The 24,750-nt window shown below is 48.4% G+C and overlaps 2 protein-coding genes and 1 long non-coding RNA gene across 6 annotated transcripts; all 3 read right to left on the bottom strand.

The window, feature by feature from the left end:
- Positions 1–589: 589 nt before the first annotated feature.
- On the bottom strand, positions 590–24,735 carry gphna (gephyrin a). 4 transcript variants are annotated; one of them, XR_005609385.1, is made up of 24 exons: positions 19,853–20,121; positions 15,640–15,718; positions 15,498–15,555; positions 14,965–15,057; positions 14,796–14,890; positions 14,189–14,255; positions 12,821–13,126; positions 11,710–11,811; positions 11,160–11,297; positions 8,891–8,933; positions 8,617–8,754; positions 7,847–7,939; positions 7,699–7,754; positions 7,126–7,245; positions 6,992–7,050; positions 6,634–6,909; positions 6,304–6,391; positions 5,836–5,909; positions 5,485–5,549; positions 4,864–4,967; positions 4,533–4,629; positions 3,741–3,879; positions 3,444–3,666; positions 590–3,270 (listed from the first exon to the last, which is right to left on the bottom strand). XR_005609385.1 is itself a non-coding variant. In XM_039603253.1 (23 exons), exons 1-22 carry the CDS (start codon positions 24,646–24,648, stop codon positions 3,746–3,748), a joined length of 2,301 nt encoding a protein of 766 aa, XP_039459187.1. In that variant the 5' UTR covers positions 24,649–24,735; the 3' UTR covers positions 590–3,666; positions 3,741–3,745. The 4 variants fall into 4 exon arrangements, 3 of the variants coding, with proteins under 3 accessions (XP_039459187.1, XP_031605548.1, XP_031605549.1); XM_039603253.1 differs by lacking the exon at positions 19,853–20,121 and adding an exon at positions 24,633–24,735 and having other exon boundaries at positions 590–3,666; XM_031749688.2 differs by having other exon boundaries at positions 590–3,666.
- Positions 17,369–19,433, bottom strand: LOC120434830. Its single transcript, XR_005609386.1, has 2 exons — positions 18,654–19,433; positions 17,369–18,511 (listed from the first exon to the last, which is right to left on the bottom strand). It is a non-coding gene; the product is annotated as an uncharacterized LOC120434830 (long non-coding RNA).
- On the bottom strand, positions 21,499–24,729 carry LOC120434829. Its single transcript, XM_039603254.1, has 3 exons — positions 24,677–24,729; positions 24,453–24,481; positions 21,499–22,793 (listed from the first exon to the last, which is right to left on the bottom strand). The coding sequence occupies exon 3, from the start codon at positions 22,571–22,573 to the stop codon at positions 21,809–21,811; it is 765 nt and encodes a 254-aa protein (XP_039459188.1). The 5' UTR covers positions 22,574–22,793; positions 24,453–24,481; positions 24,677–24,729; the 3' UTR covers positions 21,499–21,808.
- Positions 24,736–24,750: the final 15 nt, after the last annotated feature.

Genomic DNA, 24,750 nt, shown 5'->3' with positions numbered 1-24,750 from the left:
CACGAATAAAAAATTACATTTGAGAGAAAAATGTGACGAATGTTCAGGTCAGGAAAGCAACAAGCGCAGCAACAAAAGGTTCCTGCTGGATGGTTCCTACCTGCCTTCAAACATGCAGTATGGAAGCCTGAAGTACTCATTATTTATAAAAACGTAATATTGTGGAAAAAGAATCAAAGAAATATTAAATATTTAATATTTCATCACACATAATATATTTCATCATAATAACATTTTTCATATTCTGAAAAAACAAATTTTCCACGTGTGGGACTAATAAAGGTTTATCTTATCTTAAAAGTTCACATTTCTTCATAATTTACTACAAAACTTTATTTATAATTACTGAGAATCTGGGAAATGAGCGACCAGAGCTTTTTCTGGATGTTTACATCTGACAGAGGTCTTTCATTTCCTACATCAGCATTTCTTTATCATATAGAAAAACAGCGCTTTTCTCTCAGATTCAATTATCTGAGGGATTAAATGTGCAGTTAAAGCTCTTCACACTGACAGGAAGTGACGTTTACCATCCCTGCTCTGAGACGACTGCTGTTATGAATGAAGCGAGCCAAACAGCAGTTACAGAATAATCAGGATTATTTTTATTAATTCATCTTCAGGTTCAATAATATTACAGAAAAACATCCTCTTCATTATATTTATACAGTAGTAGTAGAATGCTGTGTCATTGCTTCATTACAAGTGCTGGTCATAGTTTATAGTGTGTGCAGTGTGACACTGAGTTCAGCCCAGTGTTACGAATCACTCGGTACAAAGGCAGTTTCTCAACAACCTGCTTCTGCTCGCTCTGATGAATCTATCTGGGTTTGATTGGTCCTCCTTGGGCAGGCGGCAGGACACGCACTGATGCTGCGTTTGTGCCGTAAACGCGAGCCGCCGTAAACGCGAGCCGCCAAACGGCAAGCGAGGAAATGCTCATATTTACTATTTTAGGAATTTCTCTGAACGAACAGCCATTTGTCATCGCGCCATTCCCGTGTGACACGGACGCAGCACGAGCCACTCACATATATGCTGTATATATACGGTGCATTTGAGGTAACTGGGAAGTTTCTGGAAACCAAGCCAGAGCACTTAAAGACAGTGTTGGCACCAGAGCATCAGTGTCACGTTTAATCAGATCAGAGGACCCGCCCAGGCGCTGCACCCCACTCTCACGCCTGGAATCACACCTGCCCAAAGAGAAAGACACGCCCCCTTTTTTTATGGGCATGCAGGTGTGACAAGAAGGAGGGGGAAAGAGGGATGGGTCAGAGCTCAGGACAAAGAGCCGCGCTGCATTCAGGACGCCGTGTCAGTACCGTTAAAATCAGACAGAGCAGTTACTCCAGTATGACCTGAATGCAGCGCCTGACCTTTGACCTGTGGGTTTGGTTGATCATATTTAAATCAGGTTTTCCACTGACGTGGTGCCGGCTCTTGGTTGGTTTTGGGAGTCGAGGTGAAGAGCCTCACAGGAAGAAGTTACAGAGCTGGTTCTGCCTGGGTTCTCTCCCAGAACAGGCTGAGAACCAACCACCGCTGTGAGCTGCCTCGGCCAATCATTGGTGACCTCTCTGAGTCCAACCGTGGGCTACAATGTTTGGAAAACTGTCATTTCAGTGGAAAGTCAATAACCTGCTTCTAGATTTAGCAGCAGTACCACACCAGTGGAAAAGAAGTCCCAGCAGGAAGAATCGGATCCATTTTCCCACAAACGCAGCGCCAGAACATTAGGTAGCACAAGCCGGCGTAATGTCTGTGGTAAGAAGAGAAATTTCGTGCAGTTCCCACTCCCACCATCGATCCATGAATCCAACTACGGGACAACCCGGAAAGGACCCGGGTCTGGGTGAGGCAGCGGCACTGAGTTGTTGGAAAAAGGTGGTAACAGGATGAGTTGTCCACTTGATTTCCAAAGCAGAGCTGTTGGTGTGGGTGCAGCAGACCAGACTCAGTCTCACAGGCCGGAATGCCAAGCATCACAAATGGAAATGGGCGCTTTGGGACCGCTGATTTTGAGGTGCCAGTGGTTTTGTGGCACTTTTTATTTGTTAACATCTGATGAAGTAGCACCCCGGTACCACATCGATGGAAAATGGGTCAAAGTAGGAAGAACCGTGTTCCCATTTTACCACCAACATGGACTCTGGGAAATTTGGGAAAATATGAGCTGGTTATCGATTATACATCACACACACACCGCGCTGCAGGAAAACAGGTTAAACGGGAAGGATGAGAGGAAGTGGGCAGTTTGCGTTGGAGCTCTCAGATCTCACAGGACGCTTCTGGTTGTCGGTAACCGGTAAACATTTATCAGCAGGATCTACGGCCAGCAGCTCAGATGCTTCTGCGTTTGTAGTCGGCGAACTATCAAAGGAGGGTTTCTGCACGCTCATACAGTACGCGGAGAGAACGGCGGTCAGATGACGTTTTGATTTACAGCCTCGAACCGACCATAACGAGCACCTTAACACCGTCATGGCAAAAATACACGTGGTGTAGTTACGAGCACCTGAATGTGACACCCTGCCTTCAAGTGATGCAAGCAGATGGGAAAACCGTGAATCGCGTCTGTGCTCCGAACTCGCCGAAGCAGTTGGTTCCTGCACATGTGGTCGTGGGTAAAAATCTGAATAAAGACTCCTGATTGGACAGCCTGATCAGAGCGAGTGAAAGGACAAATCCCACACCCAGAACTCCAGACGCAAATGTGGATTAATCATGTAATCGCGCCCGTCACACGGGTGATCCCAGAGGTTAACATAAACGTCTTCCTGCTGTAAACGTCACACTCTGGTCGAACACCACTTGAACGCAGGGTTGGACCGAACCGCCAGCGTGGCGCAGCTTTGATACGACCGCGATCAGAGACGTCTTTATCGCGTTTATATCGGAGCGGAGAAATCGCTCGGCGCCCCAAAGACGAGCCGCTGACCCACCGAGGACGATTTCATGGCTTCGCTGAGACGTCTCCAGATGTTTGAGAGGGTTAAATCTGCAGAAAGGTAAAAAAGGAACACCAGAGGACGCCTGCAGTTTGTTCTCTTTTCTTTTTTCATTGTTTGGCAGAAAATATTCAGTGGCACAAACAACGTGAGCAGCTTCACTCGGAGGACGTCTTCATCAGCCGTGTTTTGCTGATGTTTGGAGTCTGTGTGATCCAGGAGGAGACGCAGTGAAACGGCAGGAAGTTTCTATAGCAGGAGAGAGGACGCCAGAGCAGAGCAAGGGTAGAAAAAGGAGGAGGGTCTCTATGTCTCTAATCTATCCGGGAAAAACGCACAAAGCAAATGAAGAGGAGAGAAGAGGGCATGAATACTACTAAGATGATGATATTGTCAGAACCATGATAATAATAAATAGAATATTAATAATCATTATCATCAGGATAATAATAATATTACAGAATAAATCTCATATTTCGTATATTTTTTCACATTTTTTTTCTCCTTTGAAATACAGTGATCTCCTCAGAGCAGACCAATGAGGACTCAGCCTGCGCTGGCTCCGATTGGCTGTTGCATATGACATCACAGCTAATGGCGACCAGGTAGACATGCACCGGTTCCCCCCCCCACCCCCACCCCACCCCGACTGTTTCCTGTGCAGACAAGAAGTCCTGGCGTTGCCATGGTAATCGGTAGCGAGTGACGTTTCAGTCTGGAGAGAAAAAGGAGTGTTAACAGAAAGCACATGCTTCGCACGTGCTCAGTGCGTCTGCGGGGCCGCCGTACCTGCATCATAGCCGTCCGATGACCATGACGTCCACGACCTCTCCCTTGTGCAGCTCCACGTACTGCTCTGTTTTAGGGGGCAGCATCAGCAGGCCGTTGGCGCTGCGCATGGACATCAGCCTGCTGGACACCTGGTTACCTGCAGGGAGGAGGGGCGTGGTTACTCACATTACCCAAGTGAGATGTCTTACAGGACACTAACCGAGGCAGCGGTCAGAACAACATTTAAGAGGCTCGTTTACGACGCCTCTGACGTAAATCAGCTGACTGATGTTGACCACAGAGCCAGCGCTGACGGCCGGGCCTGCAACGGGCGCGTCACTGGACGCTCTGCGGAAGCCTCGGGTATCTGGGGACATGCACGATGAATTTGGGAGAAAACGTCGATTCCGTCTCTAAGAAAGCCGGTCGGAGATCAGTCCTTGTTGGGAGATTCAGAGACTTTGGAGCGAGTATCCGTGAGCTGGACTCAGCACCGTGGCAGCGGCCGGGAAAATCACCGGTGGACGACAAATCTGATTGGATGAGCTGATGTAAAGCTCTCAGGGCGGCGCTACAGGACACGAGCGTACCGGCTCATTTGGGCCAAGTGCAGTGAGGAAGCTGAACGACGCGATGCTGCATGAACATGTGCAGCATCTTTATGACGGTTCCATGATGTGAACAATAAAGTCACTCGTGTGGATGAGAAGAGGGCAGAGTTTACCACGGCGAGGAGGAAACATGAAGCAGCGCTTAGACAGCAATGACTGACGATACACACCATCACCGTGTGTGTGTGTGTGCACTCACCTGTGCTCTGAGCCCAGGGCAGCGGCTCCTGGTGATGCCAGGTGAGAATACAGCGGTGGTACTCAGGCCGGGGGTCCAGCTTAACGTCACAGGAGAGCTGAAGAGAAACTGTGCTGTTATTATTATTATTGTTATTAATATTATTGTTACTACGACAATAACTGTGTTATGTAACCCGAGTGATGCATCAAACACTCGCGCGCTCTTTTTACCATCATGTTATTATTTTATTTATTTATTGTAGGGTCACGTTCGCCTGCAGGCAGGGTTACAGCATGACCTCAGAGTGTGTGTGTGTGTGTGTGTGTGTGTGTGTGTGTGTGTGTGTTACCCTCGCTTTGATGATTGTAGGTCGAGGATCCAGAATGCCTTGCATCTTCCTCAGAGCAGGAATCACAAACAGGTTACACGTCACCACAGCGGACACTGGGTTACCTTGGAAACAATAAACACACAGACCACGTGTGATGATGGTGCAGAAGCTCGATAACATGATGTGGCGTGTTTACGAGCAGCCTCTGAACGATGTCATAAACGTGACGGTGGTCGGTTGGAGTTACTCGTGTCGATGAGGCCTGATGGAGTTATTTTAAGAGACACATATCTGCCTGCAACGAATATGAAACATGGCTGCAGAGTTTCTGCGTCATCTGTTGATTTGTATTCATTTCTTTTCCTCCTTACTTCATGTACTTCACAGTACAATCGTGTACTGTGAAGTACATGAACTGCTAATTCTCAGCCCGTCTCTGTGGAGGCTGCTGACGTTCAGCCTGCGCTGAAGCTTTCTGGTCTCCAGGAGGTTAAAGGCTGGGCTCAGGACGCTCTCAAGCTTCCTGCTTCGCTTTCGGATCCACAATCAGGAATCGTGACACTGATCACAGACGTCTGTGGGGACGACCTGAGGACGCTTCAAAGGCAGGTGAATTACACAGCAGGGGTATTTTGTTACCTGGCAGGGCGAAGATGAGTTTTCGTGTCCCGTCGATGTCGACTGTGGCAAAGGTAGTGGGAAGACTGAGGGACAGAAACACAGAGCAGTGTGAGCAGAGGCAGAGACTGTGGTATCAACCTTCAGGTGTACCTGCAGTACTGTGAGGAACTCCTTCAGCTATCAGAAGAAACATTCGTGACTTCAGTGAACAGACTAACAGTGCAGCCACAGGTGAGGCTCATTAACAGCCGCCTGAAGCGCTTTAAGCTCTCAGGTATTTCACACATAGTGACTGTGGATGAAGGTCAAATCAGCTGATCTGTGCCCAAGTTCTGGGACTAAAGCAGGAAGTCTCGGCTCCCGTCTTACCCTGGCTTCATGAAGACTCGGCCAAAGTGAATCTGCGCGTGCAGGTCAATATCCAGCACCTGTTTCAGGTAGTCCTGATCACACACACACACACACACACACACACAGAGTCAGGTTTCCTGCACACTGACGATCAGAAAATCTGCTCAGTGCATCACTCTCTCAGTGAGCTTTACACTGAAAAACTTTAGGCCACGCCCACCTGCTGCCTCACCTGGCCCTCAGCTCGAGTAGGATTTACAGCTCGCGGTCAGAGCTGAAGAAAGAAAGGTAAATCGGCAGCTCCGCCTTCACGTTTGGCTCTCTCTGCCGTCTCACTCCACAGAGAGAGACACTTCCTGCAGCAGCGGCAAAGAAGTCCGCGCAGTCCTGCTTCACTTCCTGAGCGAGCGTGCAGGTGATACTGTAGCTGAGACTCTCAGCAGGTGGCGTGGTCTGAAGTTAGTTAAGTTACTGAAGTTACTGTACCTTCTCTCCCATGGACACACCCCCTGAGGTGATGATGACATCAGCACGGCTGATTCCCTCGTGCAGAGCGGACAGCAGGTCGTCGGGGCTGCAGAAAGAGGACACACGGGCATCACAGGAAGTTCAGGATACAGACTGAGGTCGGACTCGACCAGTGAAGGGACCCCACTGAGGGATCCGTGAACCTCAGACGGTGGATGAAAGATTAGACCCTGACTGCACCGTGCTGGAGGGTGGGGGTGGGGGGTTACCAAACCCTCCTGGAGCTTTTTTATGATGTCAGAACAGGAAATAATCAGACCGCAGTGACAGGCAGGGAAACGCGCTCACTTGTCTCCGACGATGCCGAGGTTGATGGTCGGGTATCCGTGCTCCTGGATGGTGGCGAGGAGAGTGGAGCGGTTGGAGTCTCTGATCTTCCCCGGGTGGAGGTCATCCTCCGGGTTCAGCAGCTCGTTCCCGGTGGACATGACGGCCACCACAGGGAACTTGTGCACGCTGACCTCGGTCACTCCCACCGTGGCGAGCAGGCCGATCTCAGACGGGCCCATGTGAGTGCCTTTAGCCAGCACGCACTCTCCTCGCCTGATGTCGTGACCTATCGGCCTGCGTGGACACAAAAGCACCAAATTGTCTGCGCTGCTCCACCCATTTGACATCCACGACCTGAGAAGCGTTCCCCTCTCACCTGATGTCCTGCCCAGGCCGGGCCTGGACCATGATCCTCACCTCCAGCTCCTCAGTGCCCTGTAACAGACGAACAGGAAGTAAAGCCAGCAGGCACACGCACAACTCCATCAACCTTTATCCTGGTGTTCTTACATCCTCAGACTCCCTCAGCAGCTCCGTGTCTTCTACTTGGACCACGGCGTCAGCTCCGCAGGGAATCGGAGCGCCGGTCGTCACCCTCATCACCTGACCTGGCATCACTGTGTGGGTGGGCTGAAAACACAAGAAGCACAGTTTACAGAGCGATGACATCATCAGGTAATAAGGCTTTTAGTCAAGGTTGAAATTCACAGTAATCAGGAGAAGACGACGACTTCTCTGCTGGAGCAAGTTTTCTAAATTCTGGAGCCTCAAGTGGACGTTAGAGGAACTGCAGCTGTTAGTACGCCAGCGTCTGGCTGCAGAGGTCGACTCCCAGGACTTCCTGCTCTGTGACACGTGTGGCTCTAAAGACCGAACTCAGTGATGTGCATCAGTCTGCCCTCCTGATCTACATTCTGCACATACGTGAACTTGAACAGTCCGAGCATGGCTCACGCTGCACCGCTCATAGAGAGTGTACCATGAGCCCACTCATAGATAACACTGAGGTTACTTAGCAGCGTCTTGCACAGAATCTGATTGACGGATGATGGTTATGCACAAAGCTGCTGTGTGAGAGCTGACCTGCTGTCCAGCCTGCGATTCCCCCATGATGAAGCGATCTCCTGGGCCATCGGCAGCTAAGAGTCAAACGTGAGTCGGTTAGAGCTTTCAGTTCAACAGCTAAAAGGTAAAACAACGCAGATGTTTGAGGCGGTGCCGACAGTCTCACCTCGCACAGCGTAGCCGTCTTTAACGGAGGCGGGGAACGGAGGAAGGTTGTCTTTGGCATAGATGTCCTGAGCGAGAACTCGACCCAAACCATCTGCGGAGAGAAGACTTTCTCAGAGACTCATGCAGGACAAATTCATGGTTTCACTACAATCTGAACACTGTGGGAGGAGCGATTCTCGTGGACTGTGGAGGAACGACGGAGGAGGCCGCCTACGGTCCTGACCGGACGAGCTGACCGACAGCGGGGAAAAGCCGATCAGACTGACGTCAACCTGGATTGACTTTCAGGTGGAGCAACATGTATACAGTTCAAACAGCGTGTGCAGGTGGTGAAATACTTTTTATAATACTACTATTTCCCATCAGATGCCGCAGCAGCAGCAGCTCTGTAGTGGACACGTGGGCGTGCAGGGCTCGATACTCCTGTGTTAGAGTTAATTAGCAGCACACACACACACACACACACACACACACACACACACACACACACACTGTACACTCACACACACACACACACACACACACACACACACTGTACACTCACACACACACACACACACTCACACACACACACTCACACACACACTGTACACTCACACACACACACACTCACACACACACTGTACACTCACACACACACACACTCACTGTACACTCACACACACACACACACACACACACACACACACACACACACTGTACACTCACACACACACACACACACTGTACACTCACACACACACACACACACACACACTGTACACTCACCTCTGTAGTTAATGACTTCAATTCCCAGAATAGGCGTCATCTCAAGAACAGTGATGAAGGCTTTGTCCATGGATGTCAGCGGGAACGGCGACATGCGATGACGGCGCGCCACTTTACTGATGTCGACTGCGCTGTGGCCTACGAGCGCGCGCGCGCACACACACACACACACACACACACACACACACACCTGTAAACACCTGCAAACTATTTTTTCGAGCTTTAAAGGTAAACGAAACACACACACACACACACACACACACACTGAACTCACTGGCTCTCAGTATGTTCTCATTGCTGCCACATCGTGACTGAACCTGCAGAGAAACAGATTATTTTGATTAAAATCATCTTATAGAATAATTTTCTTTTCATGCGTCTCATTCACAGGATGTGGAAACACAAACAATGACTCTGGATGCAACATTCAAGCATTTCAGGAGCACCGAGAGAGCGAGTTGGGTTAATTTTAATCATCAGAGCAGTCTGAGTGTTGAATAAACAGCAGATATAAGCCAGAGCTTTAATTCTGCTCTCCTAGCTGATGTTAACAGCTGAAGATGAACAGCAAATTAAAACCAGAGGTCAGAAAGCCGGCGTCTTCTTACTAAAAGCAAAGGTAAATAAGGTTAATGATTGGCTGCTTTGCAGAGATGATTTAAGCATAATTTGATGCTACATTTTTAGCCCATTTATTTTTAAATGTACCACAACTGAAGACATTTCAATAGATCTGAGTGTTTCCAACCATCACAGTCCCATTCATTCCCATTCAACAGACAGCACACGTCCCGAGACTTCCTGAATAAAGTTCATGCACATAACGAGAGCTTCAGGACACTGCTGACACCCGGACTGACAGTGATATTCAAATCTGACCTAAAGATACTCATCTGTAACAGTCTAATGACGTTGTGATGATGGTTACCGATGGTTACTGGGAGCGTGGGGGGGGGCTTCATAATGCTAACTCTGGTTAAATGGATTTTTTGGTCCAAACTTTAAAACAGACTTTGACCGTTGGCACGTTCATCAGTTATCGGTTTTAAGTTTGTTTTGCAAGTTAAAATTAAAAGCATGAGGCATAAAACCTCAGAAACCGATCTGTTGCTCAGAACACGTTAGCATCTAAAATATGCTGAGTCATACACAGACTGTCCTACTTTGCCATGTTTCTCTGTTGTATGGTCTGTATGTCATGTATGTTTGTCCAACAGCTGACAGAGCAGCATACACACACTACACCTGACCTGGATGTTATAAATGTCTGATACAGGCTGTAAAGCTAAGCTACAGCCAGCTAGGTAACCAAGCGCGCTCTAGGCTAGTTCGCCATCTATTTAAACGGTTACACCATTTAATTTTTGACTAAAATCATATTTTTATATAAAATGTAAATTATAATAATGGTTCACTTAACAGGTAAATGATTTTGGCAAGCTAGCCACCTAGCATTTAATTCATTTTAGGCATAATTTAGACAAAGTTAGCCAACAAGCTATGACTTAGCTACACTGCATGAATCTAGTAAGGATTAGCTCGTAATATTCACTGACAAAGAAACGTGAAAATAACCAATAAAGCTCCCAGATCAGATTGTATTTAGGGTTTCATTTTAGATAGCTTTTTATTCATTACATTGGCAGGTTTTTTGGCTAATGGTAGCTAATATGAACTTAGCTGCTAACACACACAAATTACTTCATAGTCAACTTAGCATGTAGCTGGCTAACCTTAACTCGCTGTCTAGAGTCTTTATCTAAACCCTGTGTGAAGGGTTTGTATTTGAGAGATGTTCATTTGGTAATTATTTCTAAGCTAACATTAGCTAGTGGCGCTCATTCAAATAACATGTTAGAGGTGACCAGAAAGCTGGGGAATATGTAATTGATTCAGTAATGTTACAATCAGTTCAAATACTAGTGATTAAAAAAAAATAAAACAACAACAACAACGAAAAAACAAAACAAAACAAAATATGGAAACATATACAAGAAAACAAGTATATAAGGAATAATGGAGGACCCAGGATAGCACCTTAGGGAACGCCACGGGATAAACAGGGAGAAACTTTTCTTAGCGTGTTTTTTAAATTACATGGTAATCTGTTCAGATACTGGCAATAAGAAAGTATTTGATATTTGAAAAAAATGGCACCTGAACCAAGTCTAACTGTGAATAATCGTTTTTCTGCTCCAGTGAAATCGAACACACCGAGTTTGTTATTCACCATAAATCGGCTCGGCCCTGAAGCTGGAGCTCGCTTTTTATGTCAGGAACTCAAATGTGATTTTTCTGGTTCTATGAAGTGAACGGAGGAGGTTAGGAAATAAAGAAAGTAATTAAAAGCTCTCATCATGCAGGAAGTGCTTGTCATTGTTTGATAAAGGGCTTCGATCAGCAATCAGCGTACATGTACTGGGCATGCTCTATGACCGTTACACAGCACAAACAGGAAGCTGCAGTTTCATGCAGAATGGCGTTCTTTGTTGCCGAGCTCTTAGCGGTGCTGTCTGTGTGCATGTGTGAAGGTTTGTGTGTACCTTGGGTGTCGGGCACGAGGCGGTGGAAAGGCGGGAAGTCGCCTGTGTCGCCCGGGGTGACTCGGAGGGGGTGGAGCTTAAAGAGGCCGAATCTCGTGGAAGCACCTGAACACCTCGAGAAATGATCGAGTCCGGGATCTACACACACACACACACACACACACACACACACACACACACACTTAATGCTAGTCCAAGAATTTCCTTCAGTTGTTTTATTGGAACCTAAAGCTGCAAAGCTGAACACTTACTCCATAACCCCTGACCCCCTCACAATCAGCTGTTCTTTTTATAACTTTACTATATTTAATGAAGTCATGCAAAGTTTTACTTTCATACTCTAATTACTTTCTGATTTTTTTTTTTTTTTACTACCAGCGTAAGTATCATATGTAGAATGAAAAAGGGAACTCATAATAGGTCCACCTTAAAAAAAAGGCTGTATCAGATAATCTTCAAGCTAGTTCAGGCAGGAGCGGATGAAGAATGGTGACTGACACAATGAACTGACCAATGAGAGGAGAGGACAGGTGCACGTGTGGAGTCTCACCTGATGGCCATGAGCAGAGGAGCAGGTGAAATGAGTGGGAGGGGCGAGGGTGTTGCCAGGCAGGTAGGGACTCCCTTTAGCCATGAGCACAGCATGGCTCATCTGATGGACACACAGGCATGCAGTCACCCACACACACACACACACACACACACACACACACACACACACAGAGGTGAAGGACATGAAATGGGATGAAGTGAAACATTCCACACGTCACAGCTCAAACCTGAGCTCACACACAGACTCATTCTGTAAATAAACTGATACGACGGGAGGCTGTGCGCAGTCACTGTGGGGGCGTGGCTTTAAGAGGAACGTTACAAACTAACAACACTAAAGCCAACAGTTAGTCCACACCGGACATCCCTGCACTGGGTAAACCCTTACACCATGGAGGTCATGTTTACATGCGTATTGATGAACCAAAACTGTCCTCACGTCATCACTTCCTGTCGTCTTCTCTCTAATAAACCATAACGAGGCTTCAGTGTTAAAACCTGACAATTTATTCCTTTTATAAACAAGCCATAATGACCAGTTTGATCTAAACTTCTCGACAGCGTCCGACACAGGTCACGTGATGCTCTGTCATGTGACCTGTGGGTCTAAACGCGATGACAGTTTGAAAAACGAGTTTTCTTGGTGGTCATTTTCTCCAAAAGTTGAATCTGTTCATCTGGACGTAGCGTTTTGTGGGAGAAAACGCTCCCACAAAACGCTACGTCCAGATGAACAGATTCAACTTTTGGAGATTTACTTTCCTGGATGATTGAGAATGCATCAAGACGTTGGTGCTCATTTCTTCTACGGTTATAAGAACCTGCAGAGCAATGCCCCGTGGGCAGAGCCTGTAATGACCCGCGGGACCCTGAGTCGGAAGCGTTTTGTAAATGTCATTGCGCTACCGGGAGGCGGGCCTCCTGCCTTCCCTCCTGCCCGTGGAGCGCTCGCTTCCCGGTGGTGTCTGTGCATCCTGCAGCAGCCGCTGCATGCGGCTGTAGTACAGTAGCTGCTGCAGTGACCCACTTTCCCCACACTGATCATTAAACTTTCATCTGGCAGCTTCCAGCAGCGCCGCCGCTCTACATGCGGCCTGCGCGTGGCTTACCTTGGCAGCGATGGCGGCTGCGGTGATGTGGGAGGAGCCGTGCTGGTGGTGGTGGTGATGATGGTGGTGGTTGTGTGCGTGCCGACCTCTCCTCCGGTCCTCCTCTTCGTCCTCCTCCTCCTCACACTGGGTCCCGCGCTCCATGGTGTGTGTGTTGGTGTGTGTGTTGGCGTACGTGTTGGCCTGCAGAGGGGAGGGGGAGGGCAGCTGCTCCAGGGCGGCGTGCGTGGATTTCACCCGGACCGTGGCCTCGCGCAGCAGGTCGATGGCATGAGGCAGAGCGGGGAGAATGAACTGAAAACACTCCTGAAAAATCAAAGTTTCATCATCATCATGGCGTCAAACGCTCACGGCAGACTCTGCACGCACAGTGGATCGTTTACACGAATGGTAGTTGCGCGGAGTAGTCCAAGCACAGAAGTCCAGACTCCCCCATCCCAAACCCAGCCACCTCCTCCAGCTCATCCAAGTCATTCCCAAGCCTGTCCTGGGTCTGCCCCGGGCTTCCTCAGCCAGAGGACGTCCAGGAGGCGTCCTGGTCAGATGTCCAACCATCTGAACTTCGATGTGGAGGAGCAGCAGCTCTACTCTGAGCACATGTCAAAAGTCTGAACTCCTCCCTCCATCTGTAAGGGAGAGGTCAGCCACCGAAGGGCGAGCTGCTCCTTTCAGAGTTTTCCAGAGTCGGGGTGGTTACCCTGCCATTTTTTGGCTTTCTCATCCCCGCCGCGAACTGCTCCTGTGTGAGCTGGAGGCCACCTGAACAGAACTACGAGATCTCAAGAGCACAAAGGTGAGACCCTGCACCACCTGGCTCCGCCTACAAATCCTGTCTGTAAACAGTCCGACTCACTGCCGGCAACACGGAGCGAGCTCGGACTCAGTGTGGGCGTTAGGGACACACAGAGGTCCATGAGCTCCCACACTTTACAGATGCATGTGAACTGGATTGCAGTGATGTATGACAGTATAGTGTACTGGTTTCACTGGTGCACACAGAGTCTGAGCTCAGATACACCGTCCTCCTGACTCAGCCTGTGTTACTCTGAGCTGTGGATTTGGTGGCTTGGATGCTCAAACTTTATATTTTTAGACTCTGTTGTACTTTTTAAAGCTGCTCGACATCATTTCAGGACATTGCCTAAACGCACTCAGACCGTGCTGGTCAGGGAGAAGGTTGGAGACGCCCACAGAGGTCTGCAATCCAACATCTGTAGTTTTGTAACAACGCAGTTCAACTCTTCCTACTTTAACGGTAAATAACTCAAACGCTGAGCTCCACCTGACCGGATCGTCGCGTCTTACCCGGCGAGTTCAGTGCAAAGATCCACACGGTGCAGACTGAGCAGAGTAAAGTCAGACTCGTACCTGAGAGCCTTTCTTGCTTCCTGGAAGGTTGATGATCAGAGTTTTACCACGAATACCACAAACAGGCCTGCAGAGGAGAAGACACGGCACACAGAGCAGGTTAGAAAACAACCGTTTCCACGCTGTGTCAAACTTAAACTACACCATTCATCAGAATCCTGTGTGTAAACAAACAGGAAGTGACACGTTCAATGTGACTGACAGCACCTAACCAGGTGAATCAGAGATGTGATTGGCTGTAAGAAGATCCTCCCAGAGAGGCCGAGAGTTCAAGATGGTCACGTGACAGGACTGTTAAGGCACCATTAATGCTGCAGCACATCTGGAGGTTCAGGAGGAACATCTGCCACCGTCTGCTTCTTATCCAGGCAGACAGTGAACGAACCTCACGGAGCTCGGTAACTGACCCGAGCACAGCCATGACATCACCCTCTGACACACCTGCTGATCACCTCAGAGGGTTAAAGCGACGCAGCTCGGTGGGCAGACGTGCTGCCGCATTAAATTCAGACAGTTTCCCAAAACATTCCAGATCCAGATGTGAATTTACAAAAATAAACGCACGCCACGTTACAGTGACTGGTCAATGAGCAGTGAGAGCGCTCACCTGGACAGCATGCCCAGTGGCGTGACGTTGAGAGATCCCATCAGCATGGCCAGAGCCATTCCCGGAGCCTCTCGCTCGATCACCTCCTTGGTGGCCTAGAAAACGACAAACCACAGCGAGTTAGAACACGGCGGTCTGCCGTCGAGCCGCGCCTCTGAACCTCCTGTACCTCAGGAGTAACATCTCTGGGAGCAAAGCCGGTCCCTCCGGTCGTGAGGATGAGGTTCAGCTCCTGTTCGTCGCACCACTCCAGCAGAGTTTCCTGCAAACACACACAGCTCGTCACCGCCAAAATAAAAGCACCAACACCGAGCGGCCGCAATCTCTGACTCTGTAGTCAGAGAAACAGAAACGTGTCAGAGTCTGAAATGGCGGCGGTGGCGATCACGTGGACACAGCTAAGGATGCATAAAGACAGCGGCCATGCTGGAGCAGACGTCAGTACACAATTAGAAATAATCACAACTCAGAATTTTTACTGATTTCCAATTTGTTTCAATCCAAATCCTTAACGTGTATTTATGATGCTCAGCGGGTTTAAACCAGTTTACTTACATCTGACAGGACGAGAGCCACGGATGACCTCACTTACACAAAGACCCCGCCCACTGACAGACAAATGTCTGTGAAAAAGCGTTCAATCTTTTCCCTTTAGTGGCACAAACTGAGATATTAAAAAAGGACTCCTGTTTTTGGGATTACCTTGATCTCGTCAATCTCATCTGGAACGATCTTGTAGGCCGCAATGACTCCTCCTAGTCTGCAGGAAGTGACACAATGACAGTTACTGTCACGCTGCTCGTGTGTGTACATGCATGCTGCAGATCTGCTGATGACGACTCACAGCGAGGGGTCGTGGACCAGGTCCTTCAGGTTCACGCCGCTGCGGTCCTCAGCCAGGTTCTTGAAGCAGCTGTCGCTCACTGCAGGGGAAGAACAGCTCAGCACGGTTTCTCACACACACACACACACACACACACACAGCTCCTCCTCACTTCCTGTCACGTCTCGAGTTCCAGTGCTGCAGGTTTCTAACACTGAGCTCAGAGTGTGAACGCTGTGAGCTCAAAGCTCAGGCTGCTCTGAACTCTCAGGCTGGACCTGCATGATGTCACAAATAGGGGATGCCCTTGTATGCTCATCTCAGCTGCGGAAGCCCCGCCTACTTGTTGTACGAACCCTCTGTTTGTGAGAGGCAGCCAATCAGAGCTTGGAAAGAAAAGTGTCTGGACTTCTTTAAGTTGTTTTTTTCAGTTCTGAAGAACTGAAGAAGCTTCATGGATGAGGGTGAAACGTCTTCAAGCTACTTAAAGAAGTCCAGACGCTTTTCTTTCCAAGCTCCTTCGACTACGATCACCTGGATGACTGAGAACCTTCACAGACAATCAGAACAAAGCTGTCTTAAAGGTGGAGGAGCTAAATCGGCTCATTTCAGGCATGGATGAACTGAGGAGCTGCACTGGGCTCAGTGTGAGATAAAGAAGGATTATTATCAGCTGTGAACCATGCAAAGCTGCTGTAGCAGAGTCCAAGGATAACAACAGGGAGCTGGAAATGAACAGGATGAGTTTTTTGGAGGATCGAAGATTCTCCACAAGTTACAAGAACACAGACACCAAAATATCATCGTCCAGTCTCAAAATGAAAAAGCAGGAAGTGAGCAGAACAGGTCGTTGTTAGCGTCGTCCGTGTGAACCAAATCTTTATTTTTGAGGGGAAGTGAGAGAGTAATGATCACAAAGAATAAATGGCACTTACAAATGAGAATGACAGAAACAACAAATTCAAGGACGCCTGGCAACGCTGTGCCAACAAGACACAACAACTGCACAGTTTGAGAGCAGCGGGACAAAACAAGACCTGCAGGTCCTCGTCGACTCCAGCAGAGCGTCCAAACAAAACCACGGCCACGGGGAAGACCTCCTGCACTGATCACATGACCAACAATGACCACAATGAAGTAACAGCTGAAGAGCTCCATGTGAAGATCTACTGATGAAATGTTGCGGCTGTGTCGTCAGAGCTGAAGGACTAGTCTTCAAGGACCTGCTCAGGGTGAAGTGCTGCAGAGGAAGACGGAGGAAACGGCGGTCCGATAACTCTGAGGGGTGGGCAGGGAAGACCTCGGCAGATTCAAAAAACCCTTGCTCACAACTACGAAGCTCGTAGAAGAACGCCCTCCTGCAGGCGTGCTCAGTGCCGCTGCAAGTCCAGAGTTAACGGACCAAGACAAACAATGAAATGGCAAAAAGCAGCGCATCTAAGGAACCAAGAATAGACCAAGAGCTCACACATCACATGACAGGAAGCCCTGATCTTCCTCATCCAGACTTTGGACTTCAAAGGGGGACAACGTCAGTCCACTTCAGCTGTTTGGTTAATTTCCTCCTGCTGCTTTCTGATCCCTGGACTCTACCCGAGTATCCTCACCTGATTCACAGCTCAGTCTGGTTTCCAGTATGATTTCAGTGGTTTGCTTCGCAGGTTTGAAACTGTTTGTGTACATAACAGCAGGAAAGACTCTCACACTCCAATCTGACGAGCAACAATAAACGAGAAGAGTAACGCCAAAACATAGGTTGTTTTTTTATTTTATTTATCATGCTCCTCTCGTCATTTATTACTTTATTTTACGTCAGGAACTCAAATACAAGGTGTCAGCATCCGGACTGAGAAACGTTTGATCAGTGCTCCCCTACGAATATTAGCAGAAACAGTCACAGTCAAAAGAAAGTAGGAAAGTGAGCAGAACATAATACTATTACTCCAGTCCTTAGCTAGTTTAAAATGATTTAAATACAACCGTAAAAAAAAAGTGACATATTAAACTTAGTCAGTATTCATTTAAGGGAAAATAGGTCAAAATACAGAAACTGTGTGAAACCTCCACCCTCGCTGCTTCTATAGGAGAGAACAGGGTGGATCCACATTCTGCCAGCAGTGGATGCAGCAAATTCACCCCAGGATCAGAGCGTGCAGTGCTCAAAGGAACTGAACAGGAACGATGTGCTCTGAGACGAGACCAGAGTGCAGATGTTTCTCCAACATGCGCAGCAGCACGTTTGGAAGAAACAAACAGCTAGCAGCTGTGAGCACGGTGGAGGAGGGATGATGATCTGAGCGCACCATGAACTCCAAACTGTCCCAGAGTCAGTGTGAGGCCGGCTGCCCCACAGATAAAGCTGGGACCAAACTGGGTCATCAACAGGACAAAGATCCAATGGAACGGCTGAAAAAGGAAAGAACGGAGCTGCTGCAGAGCTCAGAGAGCTGTGCATGAACGAATGCTGCAAACCTCAACGACCTGAAGAAGAGCGGACCAAAGCTCGCCCACAGTGATGACACAGACCGATCACTGCAGGTTACTGCTGCTGAAGGAGGAGCTACAATACTTCTGGATTTGGTCTTTTTGTTAAATAATTACTGTGTAATGTACAACGTGTTGTTCATCTGAGGTTGTATTTTCTTAATTTTAACACCTATTTTTTTCTGATGTCCTGACATGTAAAACCTTACGACAGACAAAAGGTGTACGATGCAGTATCATGCTCTGGTTGTCAGTGTTATTTGGTGTGTTCAAACTTTGTTTTCTCTGCTCGTTAAAGTCACTAACGAGGACAGAACTGCGAGCACGGCGGATGAAAGAGCAGCTGTTCTCTTCCTGCTCCACAGAGGGCACTCTCGAGCTCATCCTGGATGAATGGAGCTCTATGGAGCTGAGGAACAAAAAATGTACATTTCGTGGCATAAACATTTTTCTCATGGAAATCTTCAGCATGTTTTTACTAGAAAGGATTGAAACAATATATACAGTTGTATTTTTAGACATTTTAACAGGTTTTTAATGCAGTAAAGTACCTTTCTGTGAGCACCACAAGCCACTTTAATACATCCTCCATTTTGATTTGGGGCATGAAGCCAGCAGCAGTTAGCATCACCTTCAAACACTTCAACCACCGTCTGCTTCTTGATAGTAACTACGACGGTAACACCTGCAGGAGGCATCACCTGGAAAAGAACGCCATCGAGAGAGGACGTCCTATTCTAAAACTCACCAATCAGCACGTGTTAGCCGAATGCTAGTGTTTTGTGGGCAAAAATCAGCGTCACAGTGAATAAAATATTGATCATTACAGTTGATTTGTTTCAGTTCACAGTACTGATTCTGGATTTGTGGGAACTAGCGTGTTTTTGTGTGGAAACCGGTGGAAATCATTGAGGGCCCTCCCACAGCGCCCCCTGCTGGGCGCACAGTGGACTGCCCATGTTATCCTCAGTTAGCTAAGCATCCCTGTCCAGTTTCGCATACTGGGTTCACTGGTCCCAGTCCTCTCGCGAGCACGACTCCGGGGCAAACATCAGCTACAGCTTTGGTGCCGCGCTGCGCGTTCATGTTTAATGTTGGACTAAATGGCGTGAGGAGGAAAAACGCTCATTACTGCGTTAAACGGACACTAACGGGGTAAAACCCCGGCCGTTAAACAGCCGCGAGGTCCCGTTATCTTAAAAAAGCCCACCGTGAGCCGAGGCCCTTGTCAGACCCGCAGAGAGACATGAATAATGCAGCTCATGTCGGCTCCGTAACGGCACACTGCTCAAAATATCACCGGCAAGCTAGCCACTAACACCGGAACACCGCGGGGTTACCTCCAAAATAAAAGCACGGTTTCTCGTAGACCCTCACTGCAGCACGCACAGCTCGCCTCGTATTTTGAAAGAGCTCCCCGGCCCTTCTCCTTCCTCCTGGCCGCTTCACGCCGAATAAAACACCTCTGAGCGCCGCAGTTTCGCTGACAGGTGCAACCGGTGCTCACACGTTAATCCGCAGTCACACACAAACACGTTAATCCCGTTCTTTAGCGTGAAACGCGCACCTGTGCGCCAGCAGCCGCGCGGCTCTCGGGGAAACCGGTTAGCATGCGGCTAACGTTAGCCCGCTCTGCAGCGGAGACAGCCCGTATCGTGACACCGACGTGCGCAGGCAGCCGGGCACAAAACGGCGCACAGGTGCGCTGCCCAGAGGCGTTTTAGCGCATGTGATGACACGGTGTCCTTACCTGTGAGGATCCCCACGCGGGTCTGATGGTCGTGGTTGGTGAGCACCATCCCGTCCGCCGCCATGTTTACAACCTCTGTCTGCACTGTGACGGCGCATACAGAGGCTGGGGGGTGGAGGGGGAGGGGGTGCTGCACCTCTGGAGGAGGACCGGTGTGTGCATGCGCGTGCATTCTGAATCCCCTCCAACTACCGATACGATCGGGTGACCCGGTACCGCCAGAGCCGCACCTGCAGCTGGATGACCTCTGAGTGGAACCGTGACATTGACCCCACCATCTCCTCCAATCACAGAGCAGCTTTAAACAAACGCAGGTGCCAAACTCAGACCTGCGCTCTGTCTAACATCCAGCAGGGGGCGACTCCTCTGAAGCCTGATTGGATAGAAGTGTAACAGAAATGAGCGTCCTGCTCACCTGAGCTCAGTGAACACCTTCCTGCCTTTACAGGCTCATTCGCTGCTCTCAGGTGTGACTGAAGTACACTGGAAGTTTATTTTGGAAACCTTGGTGGCATTAGAGTCGGGACGGAGCAGGAAGCTGTCGTCTGAGTGCACGCCATCAGACCCCCGGTTCTAAAAATAAGTTATCTGTTTCTGTTATGTTCACCTTTACAGACCCACAGCATCCACGTCAGGTCGGAGTCATAATGTCACCCATCCTGTACTGTGAAGGTGGATCCTTCTTATCAGGGTTTATCATCATGGCAACTGATGTTGCCCAGGAGTAGGGGAGTTTCTAGATTAGAGATCAGCAGGTATGAAATAACTGAGCAATCAGATCTCTGGAAATTAGCGTCACACTCCCTAAAGATCCCTCTGAGCTGTTCAGCAGTGTTTTGTTCTGTCAGCATTTAAACAGGTTTTATTCTTTCCTCTCAGCGTTAAAGTCCACCGAGTCTGCAGCTCAGAGGATAAAAGCTAAGACCGTCTTTAACACATTAATGAAACACTCGATCGTAAAGACACGGCTGTGATATTAATCAGTCTGTTCTGTCACACAGGCTAAACTTTATTAATACAGCAGCTCTTCCAGTGTTTACACACACACACACACACGGGTCCTCCTTTGTGAAATCAGCCGCTCTGCTGTGAGCACATTTATCCATGTTTCTGATTGGTCAGATGCTGCTAGCCCCGCGCCTTGAACGTACAGGTTAGACCCTGGGTGAACTCAGCCAGGTGAAACAGGCTGATGTTAGGATAAGTGAACGTAGATAACGGACAGTTATTTTTTATCTGATAATTAAATTCGGTCTTTTTTTCTTCGTATTGTTGAGATTAGGACGAGATCGCAGTTCGAGTCATCAGCACTAACCCCGCCCATCGAGAAAATCAGGTGAGAATGACCGAGCCGGGTTAGTCTCTCACTTGAGGCTCAGTGAATAAAAGCTGATGTTCATTTAACGCTATATAAATAATATTTAATAGAACTGATTTATGCCCCATGTATGCAGGATTTATGCTCCTGCTCTCTGGTGGCACACAGAAAAGGATTGTGGGAATTCAACCTGCGCAGAAGCTACAGAGAAACGTTCAGCCCAGGACATCACTAACCAATCAAAAGCTCTGTTTCTGATGAAGAACACTGGTTGGAGCAAAGCCTCGGTGGGATCTGAAAGGATCTGCTGACACTCGTCCAGGTTGATTCCATTTATTTAAATTAATGCACTGTGCCCCCCCCCCCCCCGGTGGGCTGCGATGGTACTGCAGGTGGGCCACAGTAACAAGTTTAAGTTACTCATGTACAGTTATTTGTTTATATGCATGAATTTGAATGAAAGTGAATTGGAGCTGGTATCACCAGTGTCCCAGATTACAGCTGTTCTATTTGCTGAAACTTTTTCTGTATTTTTGCCAGCGTTGCTCCTCGAGGACCTCAGGCTCCTCCCTGGTTGTGTGCGTCCTGTGAAAGGAGGTCCAGGCTGATGAGGAGGAGGAAGAGGCTGAGCTGGGAGTTCAGTCTCCGCTGTAGATGATCTTTATGGTGGCCACGTCTCGCTCCTCTGCAGACTCGGCGCCTCTCTGAGTGTTTCCTGTAGAGAAGAGGCTCGAGTTGACCTGGAGGATCCACTCTGTGATCCTCTCCTCGCTGTAGTACTCGTCATCACTGCCATCCTCCTCCTCCGGTGTCTCTACATGACCTCTGACCTCTGAGTCCTCAGATAATGTTTCAGCAGCTGAGTCATCGGAGCAGAACTCTCTCTGCTGCCGCCGCTCCTCACAGGCGCCGCCATCATCTTTAACCGTGACCAGCATCGTCGTCGCACGGCCACCGTCCACACCAATGATGTCATCACTCTTCTGCTGTTCCAGCCGCTCAGCGAGCGCCGGTCTGCCGTGGATTTCGCTGAGTCTGTCCGATTTCTGGATTGGTTTCCCCCGCTTTGCCACAAACACATGAAGGATCGTATTTCTGATGGCAGGCGGAGCTGCAGGGACTTCTCCTCTGCCGCCGACGGGTCTGGAGCCCCTGATGGGCGGCAGAGGGATGTTAGCGGCCTGTTTCAGCTCAGATTGGCCTGTTTGTGATGACCTTTGACCCGTGGTTAACCTGCTCACGGTGTGAAGTTTAGAAGATGATCTGTTGATCCGCTGGACGCTGCTCTCCAGAGTCTGACTCGTCCCCTCGCTGACAGGCAGACCCCAGCGCCCGGACTTCCTGCTCCTCTTTAAATCGAACCGATCGTGTTTTCTGTGCACGGCTGCGTCCGAACTTCTCATCGCTCCTGCTTGCTGTTGGCTCAGGAGACGGATCGGACGCCGAGCCCTTCTTTTAAACGCTCCGAGAGACGGTGCCTCCTCCACCCACGTCCCAGCTCAGCCCCGAGGAGTCACCTGATCTGTAACAGTACTCCGGGCAGGCCGGCGAGGACTCAGACTCTTCATCAGCTCATTCACTGCAGACGATGAGCCACCCATCACCAGTGCACAAACACAGAGCCTTTAAAGAAGCGCAGAAAGGAAACTGTGATGTTTGCACAGGGCTGGAGGTCTTTACAGCACTCTCCGATTATCGTAAATCAATAAAAAAAATTAAAAACTGATTAAAACTGAAATCAGACGTCACAGTAAATATTTTAGGTGCAGATTTAACCTCAGAAAAGAAACAAGTCACAATGGATTCAGTGAAGTTATAAATCCGATTGATTCTTGATATAAAAACACATCTGTGATATTTTATACTCTGAGAAAAGGAATTATTCTCTGGGATCGGCCGTCAGAGGAAACAGAACACCACAAAATCATCACGTCTGCAGGTTAAACTTCCTGTCCAGGTGCACTTCGTTTCTAATTTCGCTTAATTAAAAACATTATTTATTCACCCGGCCCTGCAGTTTAGCTGGAAAACCATAGACTGTATGCAAACAATGGTACAGAAGTCCAGTTATGGGACTCGAGTTAGCTGAGGTGATGCCTACCAGACAGCTGCTTGTAGCACCACCCACCTGTCAGTCACAGAGGCCACGCCCCTAATAAACTTTCAATTATCTATGGAGACCAAACAGTTTGTGTATCAGGCTGTAAACATGTTTATTTCTGCAGTAAAGTTTTAACATGGGAGTCTATGAGACTGACGCACTGCTGGAGCCCCTGCTGGACGTCAGAGGAACTGCAAGTTTGGCACAGCCCCACAGGATGTCTTTAAAATGCCCCAAAGCATTATTATTATCATTATTATTATTATTATTATTAGCAGTTTTTTGCATCTGTACGCGTGGCCTGATGTCGGGGTTTTCGGTTTATTGTCCCGTCTCTGATGAAATCTACCTGAATTTAAATAAATATATTTCTCAGCTGCCTCTCTCGCCTGATGAATCCTCCTGTAAAGTATTCACAGGTGAGATCTGATCTGCAGCCGTGGACGTTGGACGCGATCATCGGAGCAGGAAGTGACGGCAGGACCGCAAACCTAAACCCGAGACTTCAGTTTCCAGTCACGTTCTCTTTTAAAGAGCTCCTCCATCCAGTCCCACTTCCTGCTCACCTAATAAAGTCTGTCCACATGGAGGAGGGGGTGGGGGGGTTAGCAGTTATTGCAGTGTGCTGATTGGCTCGCTGTCAAATGTCCAGACAGTTCAGCGTGTTCAGTCCACCGCCAACAAACACGTGCATGCCACTCTCAACAGTGCATCTGATGAACTAAAGCTCTAAAGTTGCAGCATGGCCTCTGACACCGAACACCACCTGTACAGGCCGAGACTCACCTGGTGATCTCACTCTTTCCACCAACAGCCAGCGAGGAAGGTGTGTGTGTGTGCGTGTGTGTGCGTGTGTGTGTGTCCTCTTCCACTCTGGTTTATCACACTAGTTTTGATGGAACAGGCTGTGATGCTTCTGGTGTATTTCCTGTTTTAAGCCTGCAGTAATCCAGCTGTTTCACAGACTCCTGATAATCATCGACCTGGATCAGAACAGCTGTTTTTGGCTAAAGTTCTACAGGAAGTTGTTTACATCAAGCTGTGACTGAGGGGGCTTTAAGTAAGTTGGTTACATGGAATTTTGTTCCACAAGCACAAAGTAAAACACTTAACTTAATGAAACATTCAGTTTATACCAGGCTTAATTTCCTAATGATTTTAAAATAAATGTTTATGATTACCTCGGTGTCGTTCCACTCCTCTGCAATCACTAAAAACCAAGGAATTTAACACAGGATCTTATTACCCTCTGAATATGACTCTTTTTGTTTTCACCCAAACAAAAAGATCCAAACATGTAAAAACCGTCCAGTAAAATTTGTTTTCATACAGAAAATGTCTGTGATCAGTTTTAAACTCACGAATAAAGTGCAGCATGCCGTAACCGTGGGAAAAACGCTTCTACCAATGAAATGTGCTTCTTTTCATGAACAGGTCTGAGCCGTAAAGATGACATCATCACTGAGCCAGCATTGATGT

This window comes from Oreochromis aureus, linkage group 19 (genome assembly GCF_013358895.1).
Source record: "Oreochromis aureus strain Israel breed Guangdong linkage group 19, ZZ_aureus, whole genome shotgun sequence".
Taxonomy (NCBI): Eukaryota; Metazoa; Chordata; class Actinopteri; order Cichliformes; family Cichlidae; genus Oreochromis; species Oreochromis aureus.
Note: the sequence above shows the minus strand (reverse complement) of the source record. Positions and strands in the feature narration are given on the sequence as shown.